This window comes from Ornithorhynchus anatinus, chromosome 5 (genome assembly GCF_004115215.2).
Source record: "Ornithorhynchus anatinus isolate Pmale09 chromosome 5, mOrnAna1.pri.v4, whole genome shotgun sequence".
NCBI classification, from domain to species: Eukaryota; Metazoa; Chordata; class Mammalia; order Monotremata; family Ornithorhynchidae; genus Ornithorhynchus; species Ornithorhynchus anatinus.
In genome coordinates this window covers 95,423,439-95,438,642 of record NC_041732.1, presented here as the reverse complement: position 1 = coordinate 95,438,642, position 15,204 = coordinate 95,423,439, and the positions used below count along the sequence as shown (strand labels likewise).

Genomic DNA, 15,204 nt, shown 5'->3' with positions numbered 1-15,204 from the left:
GTTCGCCCCTGGCAGTGCTGATGAGACTCCAATCACCTGCCATCGAAAGGCAGAATACCCCCTCCTCCCCGACTTCAAATGTATATCCGTCCTCCTTAATGCAGGACCACTGGTCACAGATTCCTCACTGGATGGACCTCATCCTTTCTGTCTTTCTCTGCCCTCTCTTCATGGTCAGATTGCATATCCTTAACCATATGTGAGTCTTCGGGTTGGGTAACCCTCACACGCTTCCACTGAGCAGTCTGATGCCCCTGTTGGAGATAGAATCCTGGGCTGGAGGAAATATTGGTCTGACCCAGGAGTTGGCTTACCTACCCATGGTAGTGGCTTCTCTCTCTCTCTCTCTCTCTCTCCCAGTTCTTTCTTCCTTCATCTAAATCTTCAGCCTGCCGTCGGCACCTCCCACACAGACCTCGCGTCTACTGGTTTCACTCAGTGTTGACCAGGTGGCGGAGTCACCTAGAGGGATTTGAGCCACAGATATCAGGCTCCAAAGTTAGTTTTCCAGAAATACACAGTTCCTTGTCCGAAAGTGAATTGGGTCGACCAGATTAGTTTTAAAATCTTGATTTACCACTCCGCCATGTAGTTCCGGAACTTTACTCATCTTTCCCAGCCCCCTCCCGCCTCCGGCAGTTATTACCATATATGCATATTTGCCAATTCTTCCAGCAGGCTTAATGCATTTTTAATTCCTTGACAAACACTCTAAGAATGCACATGGGCCCAAACTCCCTTCTTTAGGCATTCACAGTAAGTACAATTCTTTTCATTCTCTCTGTTCCTTTCAACTTTTTTTTTTCCTTCATCTAAAAATGAGAACTTGTAAAGGGGCCAGCCAGCTGCACGGTGCTGTTCTTCTAGGGTTGCGGAGGGAGGGAGAGAGGACCTTGAGAGTGAGGCATCTGCCCTAAGCACTAGAACTCGTTCCTGGAGCTGAGTTGGAAATCCTGCAGCTCTTCCCATCTTTGCTATGATTGTGTCTACGAGCTTGGACAAGTTTCTCTTGGGTCCTCATTTCTCTATTTATAGAATGGAAAGGATGACCCTGAGCTGGAATTTGGGGATCACGGAGATGATTTTGAAAAATGAGATTCCGTATCTGCTTTAGAATAAGTCAGTTGAAAATGGAACAGTGCCTGACACATAGTAGGCCCATAACAACAATAATAATAATATTAGTAATAATAAAATACGTTGCCCTTGTCTATGCACCTTGCATTTGGGCCAGATTAGACTATAAACTGGTCACGGGTAGGGAACATCTCTACCAACTCTGTTATAGTGTACTCTCCCAAGCGCTCAGTTCAGAGTTCTGCACACAGTAAGCACTCAATAAGTATGATTGATTGATTGATTGTAAGCTCCTCATATAGACCGTAAACTCCTCCTTTAGGCGGTGAACTCCTCCTCTAGGCTGTAAGACCTTCCTCTAGACTGTAAACTCCTCCTCTAGACTATAAGCTCTTTGTTGTTAAGGAACAAGTCCACCAACTCTATTGTATTCTCCCAAGCGCTCTGCACACAGTAAGTGTTCGGTAAATGCCATTGGTTGATTGATTGATTAATGGGCTAGGGTTCATGTGCTACAGCTATGTGCTTCCAGTGTGGTCTACTAGAGTTGCTTTTTTTTAATCCCTGACTCTCTTTTGAGGCAAATGTAGAATTTTCTGGCTCAGTCTCCTTCCCACATGACTCAAAATCTTTATTCTGCTGCCCCTTCAAATCCGGTCTAAGTGTGAATTCAGTCATTCAGATAGTTTGCTTTTTAAAGAGTGCCATCAACCTAGTGGAATTGACTTCTAAAAACTTCATTTGAAAAACTTAAAGGAAAATATCTGAATTGTGCATGACTGTTTGGAGAGGAAAGTAACTACAATTGCTGTGGAGGGAAATTGGAATAACAGCAGGGCTTCAAGGGCTTCTGATCAAGGTCTCCGATCCTAGGAGATTGCTCCTCTTGCTTTAACAGTTCCCTACAGATCCACATTGACTAAACTGTTTAATAGCCCTCAGTCCCTCGGGGCCTGAACAATCAACAGAAGTGAAAGGCACAGGGAAGTCAAAAAAATCAGCGCAGCCCCATGTTCCCAGTGACTGAAAAAATCCAGGGCAGACCCTATTGAAAATCAGGTGGTGAGTTTAAAGAATTAATACAATCTCCTTTCTGTGTCCCTTTTGTTTGGTTTCCATGGAAACCTGAGCATTAGGACGGCGGCTGAACGTATTTGCCGGAAGGCGATGCTTGTGTTCTCTTAACAAATGTTAAGGAAAAAAGTTAAAAGGAGAGATGGCTTGGTGGGTAAGAAGAGACCCTGATTTCATAATTAAAAATAATAATAATGATAATGATAATACCTGTGATATTTAAGTATTTATTGAGTGCCCAAAAGTGTACTAAGCACTGGAATAGATCCAATACAAGCAAACTGTAGCTTGCTGTGGGCAGGGAATGTGTCTGTTATATTGTTGCACACAGTATATTGTTACTGAATGAATTGTGTTGTATTCTCCCAAGGACTTAGTAAAGCACCCAACACCCAATAAGCGTTCATTAAGTACAATTGAAGTAGATCAGATACAGTCTCTAATTCAGAGTCGGAGGGTAGGGAAAACAGGAAATTAATTATTATTTGACAGATGAGGAAACTGAAGCCAAAGATCACCGAGCAGGCTAGTGGCAGAGCTGGGATTAGAACCCAAATTCCCTTACTCCCGGTTCAAAGCTGATTGTTAGATCCTTGCTTGGTTTTGAAACCATTTGCAAGCTGGTGTAAACATTTGCCTTCGAGTCTGGTATTTTGGGAACCCTTGGTCCCGGCTCCGCCTCTTGCCAGCCGTGTGACTTTGGGCAAGTCACTTAACTTCTCTGTGCCTCAGTTACCTCATCTGTAAAGTGGGGATTGAAACTGTGAGCCCCACGTGGGACATCCTGATCACCTTGTATCCTCCCAGTGCTTAGAACAGTGCTTTGCACATAGTAAGTGCTTAACAAATACCACCATTACTATTATTATTATTATTATTAAGAAGTGGTCTCTCACTATCAATCAAGGATATTTATTGAATGCTTCCTGTTTTGGCTTGAGGGAATGCAGGATGACAGAGTTGGTAGAGACATTCTCTGCCCAGTCAATCAATAGTATTCATTGAGTGCTTACTATGCGCAGAGCACTGTACCAAGACCATGGGAGAGTACAGTGCAACAGAATTAGCAGACACGTTTCCTCACCATAACAAGCTTACAGTCTAGAGGGGAAGATGGACATTAACATAAACCAATACATTATGGCTATGTACATAATTACAAATACATACCCCATTATGGTTTTGTATCAGTAACAGAATGAACAGCTGATTCATAAAGTGAGAGGAGAAGTTCCACGGGCATATGAGCCCCGTGCAGTTGTCAGCCCTCACTAATCATTTCTTCTTTAAATCTTTTGAAGTTGCAGAAAGAAACTAGCACCCAGAGAGGGGACAGCTTCCTATGCGACCAAAAAGAAGACAATATCCGTCCATTCTCAGCCCAGGGAAGCCTCCACTTACCTCTTCCGATGGGGAAGCGAGCCTATTCTGATTCAGACGCTGCCCAGTTCGAAGACCGAACTCTGTCCAGACTGAAAGACACGGATCGATGCACTGCCACAGAAAACCTCTTCCTCGATGTCCTGTCTCTGGATGATGAGCCCGATGACCCCCAGCCGCGGAGATTGGAGCGGGAGAAATTTGTGACTTGCCTGCATGAAGTAAATTGGAGTTTTCTCTTCATTCTGATTCCTTGAAAATGAGGCAGTGGGAGTGCAAAGGCTTGATTAACCCCACTTAGCTTCTCTTCCTGGGGTGAAGGAGTAGAAAGGAGGAAAGGAGATTTAGGGAAGGAAGATTGGAGCAGGAGAGGGATAATAATAATAATAGTACTTGTTAAGTGCTTACTACGTATTAGGCACTGTTCTGAGCAATGGGGTAAATACAAGCTAATCAGATTGGACAGAGTCCCTGCCTCACATGGGGCTCACAGTGTTAATCCCCATTTTAGAGGTGAGGTGACTGAGGCCAGCAGAAGTGAAGTAACTTACCCAAGGTCACACAGCAGGCAAGTGGCAAAGCCAGGATAATGATAATAATGGTAATGATAATATTGTAAAAATGTTACACACTTACTCTGTGCCAAGCACTGTTCTAAGTGCTGGGATAGATACAAGTTAAGCAGGTTGGTCACAAGCCCAGAGAAGTGAAGTGACTTGCCCAAGGTTACCCAGCAGACAAGTGGCGGTGCTTGGATTAGAACCCAGGTCCTTCTGATTCCCAGGCCCAGACTCTATCCATTAGGTCAAGGCAGGACTTTTACCGAAGCCTCCGTTGCAGTCCATGTGACTGGCTTCATAAGTCCTTTCTTCTTTCCAGCTGGTCCCGTGGGATCGTGGGGAGGGAAGGCCGTGGGATCGTGGGAACTTGGGGAGTGGGAACGTAATAGATTCCTTCTTTTTCAGTAGTGGTCAGAGGAGCAAATTTCTGTCATGCCTCCCAGATTAAAATTAAGGTGACAAGCTCAGTTGACATCAGTTAGAGATGGGGTGTCTGGACAAGATAATCAGGGAAAAAAAAAGTTCTCCCCATTCCCTGATCCATGGGCACAGTGGTAAGAGACCTGGATTAACAACGGAAAAAAAGGAAAAGCACTGATTCCTCATACTCCGCCATATCCTCCGGGGCTCCCCACCCCCGGCGGATCAAATCGACTCAGTAATTGAATCACAAATCAAAGAACAGTTAAATTGGCATTTCAGACATCAGATCGCTATCTAGCCTATTTCCAATCTTGTTATTTCTCTCCTCAAGAATGAGCCTAAGAGGTAGTGGATCTTGTGAGAGCTGATCTAGAAGAGGAATCATGGAAGGGGATGGTTGGCTGAATAATACCTCCTGCCCATTCTCTCCCCTCTCCCCCAACAGTCCAGAAGCCAGCTCAGACAGCGTTCCCCCCAGGTAGACCTGCAAGCCTCAGAATTACTGACCTGGTCTAGGCGCTAAACTCATTATGGGTAGGGAGCATTTCTGCTATAGTGTACTCTTCCCAGCGCTTAGCACAGCGCTCTGCATGTAATAATAATGATGGTATTTGTTAAGTGTTTACTATGGGCAGAGCACTGTTCTAAGCGCTGGGGGGGATACAAGGTGATCAGGTTGTCCCACGTGGGGCTCACACAGTCTTAATCCCCATTTTTACAGATGAGGTAATGGAGGCACAGAGAAGTAAGTCACTTGCCCAAAGTCACACAGCTGACAAGCGGTGGAGCGGGGATTAGAACCCATGACCTTTGATTTCCAAGCCTGTGCTCTTTCCACTGAGCCACGCTGCTTTTCATAAGACTAGTCTGTCAGTCAGTCTTATTTATTGAGCACTTACTGTGTGCAGAGCACTGTACTAACCTCTGGGAAAGAGCACGGGCTTGGGAGTCAGAGGTCATGAGTTCGAATTCCGGCTCTGCCACTTGTCAGCTGTGTGACTGTGGGCAAGTCACTTAACTTCTCTGGGCCTCAGTTACCTCATCTGTAAAATGGGGATTAAGACTGTGAGCCTCACGTGGGACAACCTCATTACCCTGTATCTACCCCAGCGCTTAGAACAGTGCTCGGCACATAGTAAGCACTTAACAAATACCAGCATTATTATTATTACAATAGAATGATATAACAGACACATTCCTGCCCACAACAAGCTTATAGGCTAGAGGGCAAAGAACTCTGAATCCCTCACTTCCCTCTCTTTTTTCACTTCAATTGGAATCTGTCCTTTGCCTCAGTGGAACTGAAGAGGAGGGGATCCCATCTACAAGCTCTTACTAGTTCTCCATGTAGGAATTTGTAATCAGCTTCTTGAGAGGCCCTTTAGGTATTGAAGAAGCTAGGATCAATCAGTGAATCAATTGTGTTTATTGAGCAGTTATTTACTCATTCATTCGATCGTATTTATTGAGAACTTACTGTATGCGAAGCACTGTACTAAATGCTTGGGAGAGTACCATACAATGGGTTATTGAAGCAGAAGTCAGAAAAACTCAAGGTTCAAGCTCACCCAGGAAATTCCATAATACTTGTTCTATATTTTCAGTTACAGGCAGAGCAGCCTGACGCTAAATAATCTAATGGCTGAAAAACAGGGCCTGAATTTTTAAAATGCCTTTGTACAAAAGAGATGTTAAATTTCACTCGATAATGATATAGTTTTCTAATCATCTTAATGCTTATGAAAGAAAGGATTTAACTCAGCCCCGCCAAGACCCAGCCACTTAAATTGCATATTTGAACTGAATCCTATATTTATCCCATTGTGCCGGAGTCTTGGCAGAGTTCCTCAAACAGCAGGTGGTGTTTCTAACTGCCTGATTTACAGGATACAAGGCACTCGGGCAAATGGGATGAGTTGAGCTACCTCTTGGAATCTCCTTAATCCAAGTAGTTTTCCCTAGCCGGGTCTGTCTTTCAAGGAGTTAGGAAACCCCATGTTTAAGAATTTGATTATAGCAACGGTTACCAGGGAACAGCAACTGAATATCAGGAACACTCAGAGGGTGTTACCCTTGTAAAAGGAGTAAATATCTTCCCATGTGTTTTTAAGACCTGTCAAAGGGAATGGAAGAAGTGTGAAATTACTTCGAAACCTGTATTTGTCTTGCATTGAAGCCAGAATTAAAGGAACAGATTGAATCCTCTTCCTCAGGACAATTGAATTTTTAATTGAAGAGACTTGACAACTAGATTGCAAGCTCCTTGAGGGAAGGGATTGTGTCTGTTAACTATTGTAAATAATGAATCAGTTGATGGGATTTATTGAGTGCTTACTGTTTGCGGAGCACCGTACTAAGCACTTAGGAGAGTACAATATGACAAAGTTGGTTGGCCACAATGAGCATACGGTCTAGAGGAGGAGATACTCTTCCAAGTTCTCAGAACAGTGTTCTGCACACAATAAGTGTTCAGTTAATGCTACTGATTGACTCTGAAAATCGCCCTAAGCCTTATAAACATAGTTGGAAAACTAGTAGTGGAACTGAACCTGAGCAAAGAAGAAAAAGGAAAGATTTTCTTGATGATCGCTCAAATTAGAAAAGATCAAAATCAGTCAATCAATTGATCAGCAGTATTTATTGAGCATGTTTTGTGTGCTGAGCACTGTACTAGGTTCTTAGGAGAGAATCGTAAAGTAGAATTGGTAGTTCAGAAGAGATTTAGTCCTCGAGCTGACTTCTTTGACCCATGTGTTTACAAACTCATTAGGACTAATGGAGAAAAGGTGAAAATCTCAAATAGTTCAGTCCAAAAGGAATTTCATTAGCCTCCAATCATCATACTTTGCAAATGAACAAAGCCAATGATAATAACAATAATAGTGATATTTGTTAAAATCTTACTATGTGCGAGGAACTGTACTAAGCGCTGGGGTGGATACAAGCTAATCGGGTTGGACACAGTCCCTGTCCCACATGGGGCTCACGGTCTCAATCCCCATTTTACAGATGAGGTAGCTGAGGCACAGAGAAGTGAAGTGACTTGCCCAAGATAATACAGCAGACAAGTGGCAGAGCTGGGTTTAGGACCCAAGTACAGTGCTCTGCACATAGTAAGCGCTCAATAAATACTATTGAATGAATGAATGAAAGTCTTTCTGACTCCCAGACCTGTGCTCTGTCCAATAGGAGGGAGGAGGGAAAGACAAAACATTAAAGTGGTAGTTCATATTTTCAATTTCTAGAAAAAATCTTAACTGCCTGATTTCTTGTAGCCAGGTCCTAATTTGGCCAGCCAAGCTAGTGGGAGTTCAGCTCGGAAACTTGTACCTCTTGGCTACGTACTCTCTTGGAGAAAAAGTGAAATTCCAGTTCCTTCCTGCAGTTTGGTTAGAGCGTTTGGGAAAATGGTTCACTCATCAACAGGTCTATACATGTATCCTATACCTAGATAATCTTCCATTTCCTTTGTTCCCTTCTTCCCCTATCCCCTACTCTACTCCCAGACTATGGTAGGTGAATCAAATGTTGGCATTTATTAACCAAAAAAATCTACCAATCATTCGGTCAATCAGTGGTATTTAATGGGCACTTTGAACAGAGCATTATACTTAGCTCTTGGGAGAGTATAATCCAACAGATTTGGTAGACCTATTCCCTGCCCACGATGAGTTCCTCCATCATTCCACATTGGTCTTTGATGGGTTTGGATCTGTGAGAAGAGTACAGATTATCGTATAACAGGCTCTGGAGTCCCTCATATTAATATAATTATCATTATTATTATATTGAAGTGTTTACTGTTCAATGTGCTAAGGTAGATACAGGGTAATCAGGTCATACATAGTCCTCCAAGGGATTCACAGACTAAGTAGAAGGGCAATCAGGTATTAAATTCCCAATTTACAGATGAGGAAACTGAGGCCCAGAGAAATTAAGCGACTTACCCAGTCACACAGCAGGCAAATGGTGGAGCTGGATTAGAATTCAGGCCCTCTGACTCCCAAGACCGTGGTCTTTCCTCTGTGCCACGCTGCTCCTGTCCTCGGTGTCCCCAGATGGTTCTATCTGCCACTTGTCAGCTGTGTGACTGTGGGCAAGTCACTTAACTTCTCTGGGCCTCAGTTACCTCATCTGTAAAATGGGGATGAAGACTGTGAGCCTCACGTGGGACAACCTGATTACCCTGTATCTACCCCAGCGCTTAGAACAGTGCTCTGCACATAGTAAGCGCTTAACAAATACCAACATCATCATCATCTATGCTGTGCCCTTGGCCCTGCGTTCTCTGGTGGGCTTGAGACCCTGGTGTAATCAGTGGCACACAAAATCACTGTACTTTGACTTTGAACAAAATTCATTCAGTCGTATTTATTGAGCGCTTACTATGTGCAGAGCACTGTACTAAGCTCTGAGAAGGAGTGCTCGAAGGAGCAAAGGTCAAACTGTCCGAGGACCTGAGTTCTAATGCCTGCTCCACCGCTTGTCTGCTGTGTGACTTTGGGCAGTCACTTAACTATTCTGGGCTGTCTCTCAATTACCCTATCTGTAAAACAGGGATTAAGACTGTGAGCCCTATGTGGGTCAGGGATTGTATTTAGTTACCATTGTCTTTACGAGATGTTCTTCCCCTCGACTCTATTTATTGCCGTTGTTCTTGTCTGTCCGTCTCCCCCAATTAGACCGTAAGCCCATCAAACGGCAGGGACTGTCTCTATCTGTTGCCGACTTGTTCATTCCAAGCGCTTAGTACAGTGCTCTGCACATAGTAAGCGCTCAATAAATACTATTGAATGAATGAATGAATGAATGAATGAATGAATGAATATTCAACCGTACCATCTTGTTTCTTTCCCAGCGCTTAGTGTAGTGCCTAGTACATAGTAACCACTTAACAAATAGCATAAAAAAAGTGCATGAGGCAGGAAGGAGGGTCAAAGGCAAGGACACTCCAGTGGCTGTAGTAGAAGTAGTAATTTGTCTCTATCTGTTGCCGAATTGTACATCCAAGCGCTTAGTACAGTGCTCTGCACATAGTAAGTGCTCAATAAATACTATTGAATGAATAATAATAATAATGATTACGGTATTTGTTAAGCACTTATTGTGTGTCAAGCACTATTCTAAGGTCTGGGGTAGATATAAGGTAATCAGGTTGGACACAGTCCCTGTCCCACATGGGGCTCACAGTCTTAATTTCCATTTTACAGATGAGGGAACAGAGGCACAGAAAAGTTAAGTGACTTGCCCAAGGTCACACAGCAGACAAGTGGTGGAGCCGAGATTAGAAACCACATCCTCTGACTCCCAAGCCCGTGCTCTTGTAACTGCAGCAGATAAGTTTAATGACCGTCCACTTAGCGCAGTGCACTGTTCTAGAGGCTTGGGAAATGCAGAATAAAGAAGTGACGTCCCCCCAGCCCGTCCACAAGGAACTTACACTGTATCTGGAGAGCTAAACCTAAAATACTTACTATACTCTCAAATAACGTCTTTCCTGAAAAAATATTTACAACACTATCAAAATAAATCGAGTCTTTTTCCCCAATCAGTAATATTGTCACAAGCGATACAATAGCGGATATGTTTCCCATCTCATCTTTGTACTAACAACCATATCAAAATGAAATAGCTGAAACTATGAATGTATTTATTTCTTTTCCTTATAGGAAGAAGAAACCCATAAGGGAAATCTTCAGAGGTAAGTAGACTGATAAGAGTGAGTGATTGCTTCTGACCAGAAATAGAGTTTTTATTTCCTGTCTTGATGAAGCCGTTGGACCTGCTTACGGTAACTTGGGCTTAACGTCATAACTGTTAAACGTCGGTGCATCGTGAACAGTTCATGATCAGATTTTATTATGTGTCTTAAGCAAGAGTTCAATAATTACTTGAAACCGAAATGCCATCCTTTACTGTCCATCAGTCTAATCCTCAGCTTTATAAAAGTCCTTTTTTCGATCAAAATTAAAATGATTTCAGATATGCCCAAGTTCTGTTGACATCCATAGGGCAAAAATCACTTTGAGGGACACTATGAGAGTTAAACTCCCCGAGCCAGCTAAAAACCAAAATCCTCTCTTTACCCTCTCCCCTCATTCACAGGTTTGAGAAACTGGCTCGGGGTGTGCTAAGAACTTTCACACAGGACAGTTTGTATGTGAAAACTCTGTTACAAGGGTGTTGTTAGCACTTACCTCACCTAAAATGGTTGCCACACAGATCCAAGGAGTGAGGTGGGGAAGCTTCTGAGAGAAGTGTACTTGGGATGTAACCACCAGTGTTTATAGGTCAAAAGTCAGCTCTCCGGGCCAGTACCCGGTGCCACAGACCCCTCCCTCCCACCAAAAAAAATTATCGATGATGCTGCTGAACTGCCCAGGAGAGTTCACCACCGGTCCCCCAAGCCCAGATTGACAGACTGGAAGCGGCTGAAAAATTAGTACAGCTACTGGCTTGGGCCTCAATTCTCCAACCACAGCCAGAGACTGCTGTCCTAACCTAGATAGATTGGTTGACTTGCATGCTAGGGGATTCCAGGGCTTAGAAGACAAACCTTGAGAAAATCATCAGTGAATAGTAAAGATCTATTCTACCCCTGCTTTTCCTCCCAGTCTAGCTTTCACCACCTTCCTCCTTTTCTTCAATTCCCCAGTTGGCTCCACAGCCACCAAAAAGAACGACGACTGAATGAACTTCCTTGCCAAGTCAAATCAAGCTGTTCCCAAACCAGATTTTTCTCTGAAATTGGACACTAGCAATTGCTGCCACTTTCTCCTTCTTTCAGTTTCAGTCATTTTTTTAGACTAACAACTTTGTCACCACTGATTCTTCTTTGTATCTTCTCTCCCTCCCTCTCTGCCTCTCTTCCTCCTCCCTCTCCTTCCCTTTCTCTCTCCACTTCAGGGTCTGACCCTTTAACAATCACCTTGACACTTCTGAGACACACAAACCCCATGTGCCTCCAGAATCCTATTCCAGGTTGTGCCACTGTGTGACATGTATGGTCTAGTAGCAGTAATAATAATAATAATTATGGTATTTGTTAAGCGCTTACTATATGCTAGGCACTATATTAAGCGTGGAAATGGCTGCAAGCAAATCAGGTTGGACAGAGTCCTTGTCCCCCATAGGGCTCAAGGTCTCCATCTCCATTTATCAGATGAGGGAACTGAGGCCCAGAGAAGTGAAATGACTTAGCCAAGGTCACACAGAAGACAAGTGGCAGAGCCGGGACTAGAACCCATGACCTTCTGACTCCCAGGCCCATGATCTATCCACTGCACCATGCTGCTTCTCTAAGTAGTCTAGTATGGACTATGGTCGAGTAGTTCTTCTGAATTAGAGGACAGATTACCTAGGCACCAGCAACATCAAAGAAGCGGGGATGGATGAATAATTCAGAGATTCAGTTTCTGCCAAGCACTTTAAACTCCTTGGAGATTGGTTCCACTGATACAAGATGCTATTAGTTACAGCCAACATTCTGTAGTCAGGTCTGAGCACTGCTTAGTCCAATTATTAGAATCAACACCATCGCTTTGGTCTATTATAAACCAGGGCGAGCCCGGTACAAATCAAGCAGTGCTCTAAAAGCAATTTAATATGCCCTGCCCTTCTCTTTCCTTCTTGCTTAGCTTTCAGAGGAGAAGATGAGCGTATATGCTATTGCTTCAAACTGATTGTAAATAAGAGAGCGAGCCCAAATAGGGCTTTTTGACTCCTTGTCACCTGCCGCCGCCCCCACCATCCCCACCAACCCTTAGTAGACCAGACTTCTGCCTATTTTGTAGCTTGTTAACCCTTTCACAAGAGATTGGGTGTGGCAGGGAGAAGAAAACCTCAAATCAATCTGTGTTGTTTGTGCACACTGTGATACAGAGTTCAGGGGAGTTTAAATGAGCAAAAGGGAGGTTTTCCCTGCTCTCCTTGGAGTCTGCCCTACCAGAGCAGTTGGTTGTATTCCGATCAGTCCCGTTGTGAGCAGGGATTGTCTCTCTTCATTGCTGTATTTAACTTTGTAAGCATGTAATACAGTGCTCTGCACACAGTAAGCGCTCAATAAATACGATCGAATGAATTGAACCAATTCCACCCTCCTCAAGCACCCCTTTGTAACCCTCAACAAGCTCAATGTGGTTGCCAGTGGGATTAGGAAAAAAAAAAAACCTCGTCAGGAATCTGCCCTGGAAACGTCAAATGATTATTCAACATAGCAAAGCATCGTTTCTCTCTGAGGAGAAAGCTAGGTGGTGGTGGAACCAGTCTGGGTAGAAACACCGTGTCTGAGAGGGTTAGCAGAGATTTTATTCTGTCTTTTCCGCATTTGCTTCCAGGGCCGTGTCCGTGTCCTCCATGTCCGAGTTCCAGCGTCTGATGGACGTTTCTCCTTTCCTACCGGAAAAGGCCCTGCCTTCAGCCAGCAGCAAGGAGGACATCACTCCCCCGCTCTCCCCCGATGACCTGAAATACATCGAAGAGTTCAACAAGAGCTGGGACTACCCCCTCGCCGGGAGTCACGGCGGGGTCACGGAGCGGCCACCGGATGCCTGGGCGGAGAGGACCGAGGTGGGGCGCCCCGGGGAAGACGTCCCCTTGGAGCCGTTCCCGGCGTCGGGTTGGTACCTGACCACAAGCGTCACCATGACCACCAACACCCTGACCAGCCCAGAGCACTGCCAGAAGCAGCCCTTGAGGAGCCAAGTCATGGCGGAGAAGATGGGGGTCCGGGTGTTCCACAGCCCACCCGGGGTCCGGAGGTTTGAGGGCTCGGTGATCGCAGGCGGGGAGACCAAGAACCAGGGGGACCCAGACTTCCTGTTTTCCGTGCCCAAAGCCAAAGGGAACGCCGGGGAGGGGAAGGGGGATTGCTCCGAACTCGTGTTTGGTAGGTGGTCCTGTGACCTCCCCAGACACCACAGAGACTACCTGGAGGGTGGCCTCCGGCCCATCGAGGGCCCCATCTGCACTCTGGGTTTGGCCAACTCCTTGCGCGGCCTGGGCCTGTCCAAGAACATGAGCGACGACATGAAGGAGGTGGCTTTCTCCGTCAGGAACGCCATCCGGTCGGGCCCCTCGGAGCCCCAGTTCAAGGACACGGCCTGCCAGACCAACGGCGCCCGGACCAGAGGCACCCAGACCACCCAGACCATCAGTGTCGGCCTGCAGACGGACACCCTGCGAGGGAGCAACGCCAGCAGCCCCCACAGGTGTCTGACGCCCAAGGCCGGGGCCGGCCCCACTCCCGTGTCGTCTCCTTCCCGGAGCCTGCGGGGTCGCCAGGTGGCCCCCGCCATCGAGAAGGTCCAGGCCAAGTTCGAACGCACGTGCTGCTCCCCCAAGTACGGCTCCCCCAAGCTGCAGCGGAAGGGCCTCCCCAAAGCCGACCAGCAGAATCCCCGGACCGTGCCGGGCGTGCCCCAGAAGGGGTTCAGCGAGTCCGCCTGGGCCCGCTCCACCACCACCCGGGAGAGCCCGGTCCACACCACCATCAACGACGGGCTCTCCAGCCTCTTCAACATCATCGACCACAGCCCGGTGGTGCACGACCCCTTCCCGAAAGGGGGTCCTCCAGGCGGCCGGGCCTGGGCGACTGAGCTGGCCCCGGGGCAGGAGACGGGCACGAGCTCCCGGGGCAGATCCCCCAGCCCCGGGGCCCCAGAGACACGCCGGGAGGAAGGGGGTGGGGAGGGCACGCCCGTCAGGCAGGACTTATCCGCTCCCCCCGGGTACACGCTCACGGAGAATGCCGCCAGGATCCTGAACAAGAGGCTCTTGGAGCATGCCTTAAAGGAGGAGCGAAAGCCAGCCTCTCACCTCCCCGCCGGTCTGAACGGCGACAGCAGCGTGGGAGAAATGGTCAAAGTTGAACCAGGGTCCATCGAGGTAATGGGCGGCTTGCCCTCCCTTGGTTAACTCGGCAGGGATCTCAAGCCCCTAGCCCCTCAACTCCTGGAAAAAATGGGAGGGAAACGGGTTGGGGGCCATAGTGCAAGCTCAGGGATGGTACAATTAATGGAGGTGCTTCCGTGGGTAAACGCAAACCTTGTTAGGGACCAAGAGAAATTATTTTTGTTTCCTTTAGGAGATGAGAATCTGAAAAGGAGCAAACTTCACACAATGTCCCTGGTTTTTAATTGAGAATTTAATTGGGAGCAGAGAGCAGAATTTAGTGTGTGACTGTTGGTGTGCGTGTTCTGTATCAGGATGTCTCGTCTGGAATTAATTCAGCTTCCTCGGTGCCCCATAAAGGGAGTTGGAAAATAGTTGCTGTTATCATTTAAACTCTTGGTCAGGTTATAAACCAAGGACTCATATTTGCAAAATTCCATACGCAGAATGGAGTCACAGAAAGACAAACCCAAAACTCAGTCCTTATGCACAGGCTGTACACAAAAATGACTTTTCGGTGCATCATGTTGGGAAGTTTTCATTTCTGAAACCAGAGAAGTGTTTCTCAGTGTTTCCTAGCCATGCTTGGATGAGGTGTTCCAGCTCTTTCCAAGCCTGCGCTTATCCCTAAACCAAGTTAATGGAAATGGCCATTGAGTCCTCTTCTCCTCCTCGGGGTCGGGGTCTGTGCCAGCTCAGTCTGCACCTTCAGGTTCTTGGGGGCTGTGCAGAGGTCTGAAGCTGGCAGGCGATGATGCCTCGATTCCTTCTCCGGCAGGAGTAGGATGGTGGGTTCTGA

General features: G+C 46.2%; 1 protein-coding gene across 8 annotated transcripts in view; it reads left to right on the top strand.

Annotated features, from left to right (window-relative positions):
• Positions 1–15,204, top strand: part of MTCL1 (microtubule crosslinking factor 1) — a 168,202-nt gene that overhangs the window by 141,211 nt on the left and 11,787 nt on the right. For all 8 annotated transcript variants that reach the window (XM_029065084.2, XM_039912140.1, XM_029065086.2 and 5 more), the window contains 3 exons: positions 3,453–3,752; positions 10,184–10,215; positions 12,851–14,399. In XM_029065084.2, the coding sequence (XP_028920917.1) occupies positions 3,453–3,752; positions 10,184–10,215; positions 12,851–14,399 (1,881 nt within the window). The remainder of the gene's footprint in view (positions 1–3,452; positions 3,753–10,183; positions 10,216–12,850; positions 14,400–15,204) is intronic.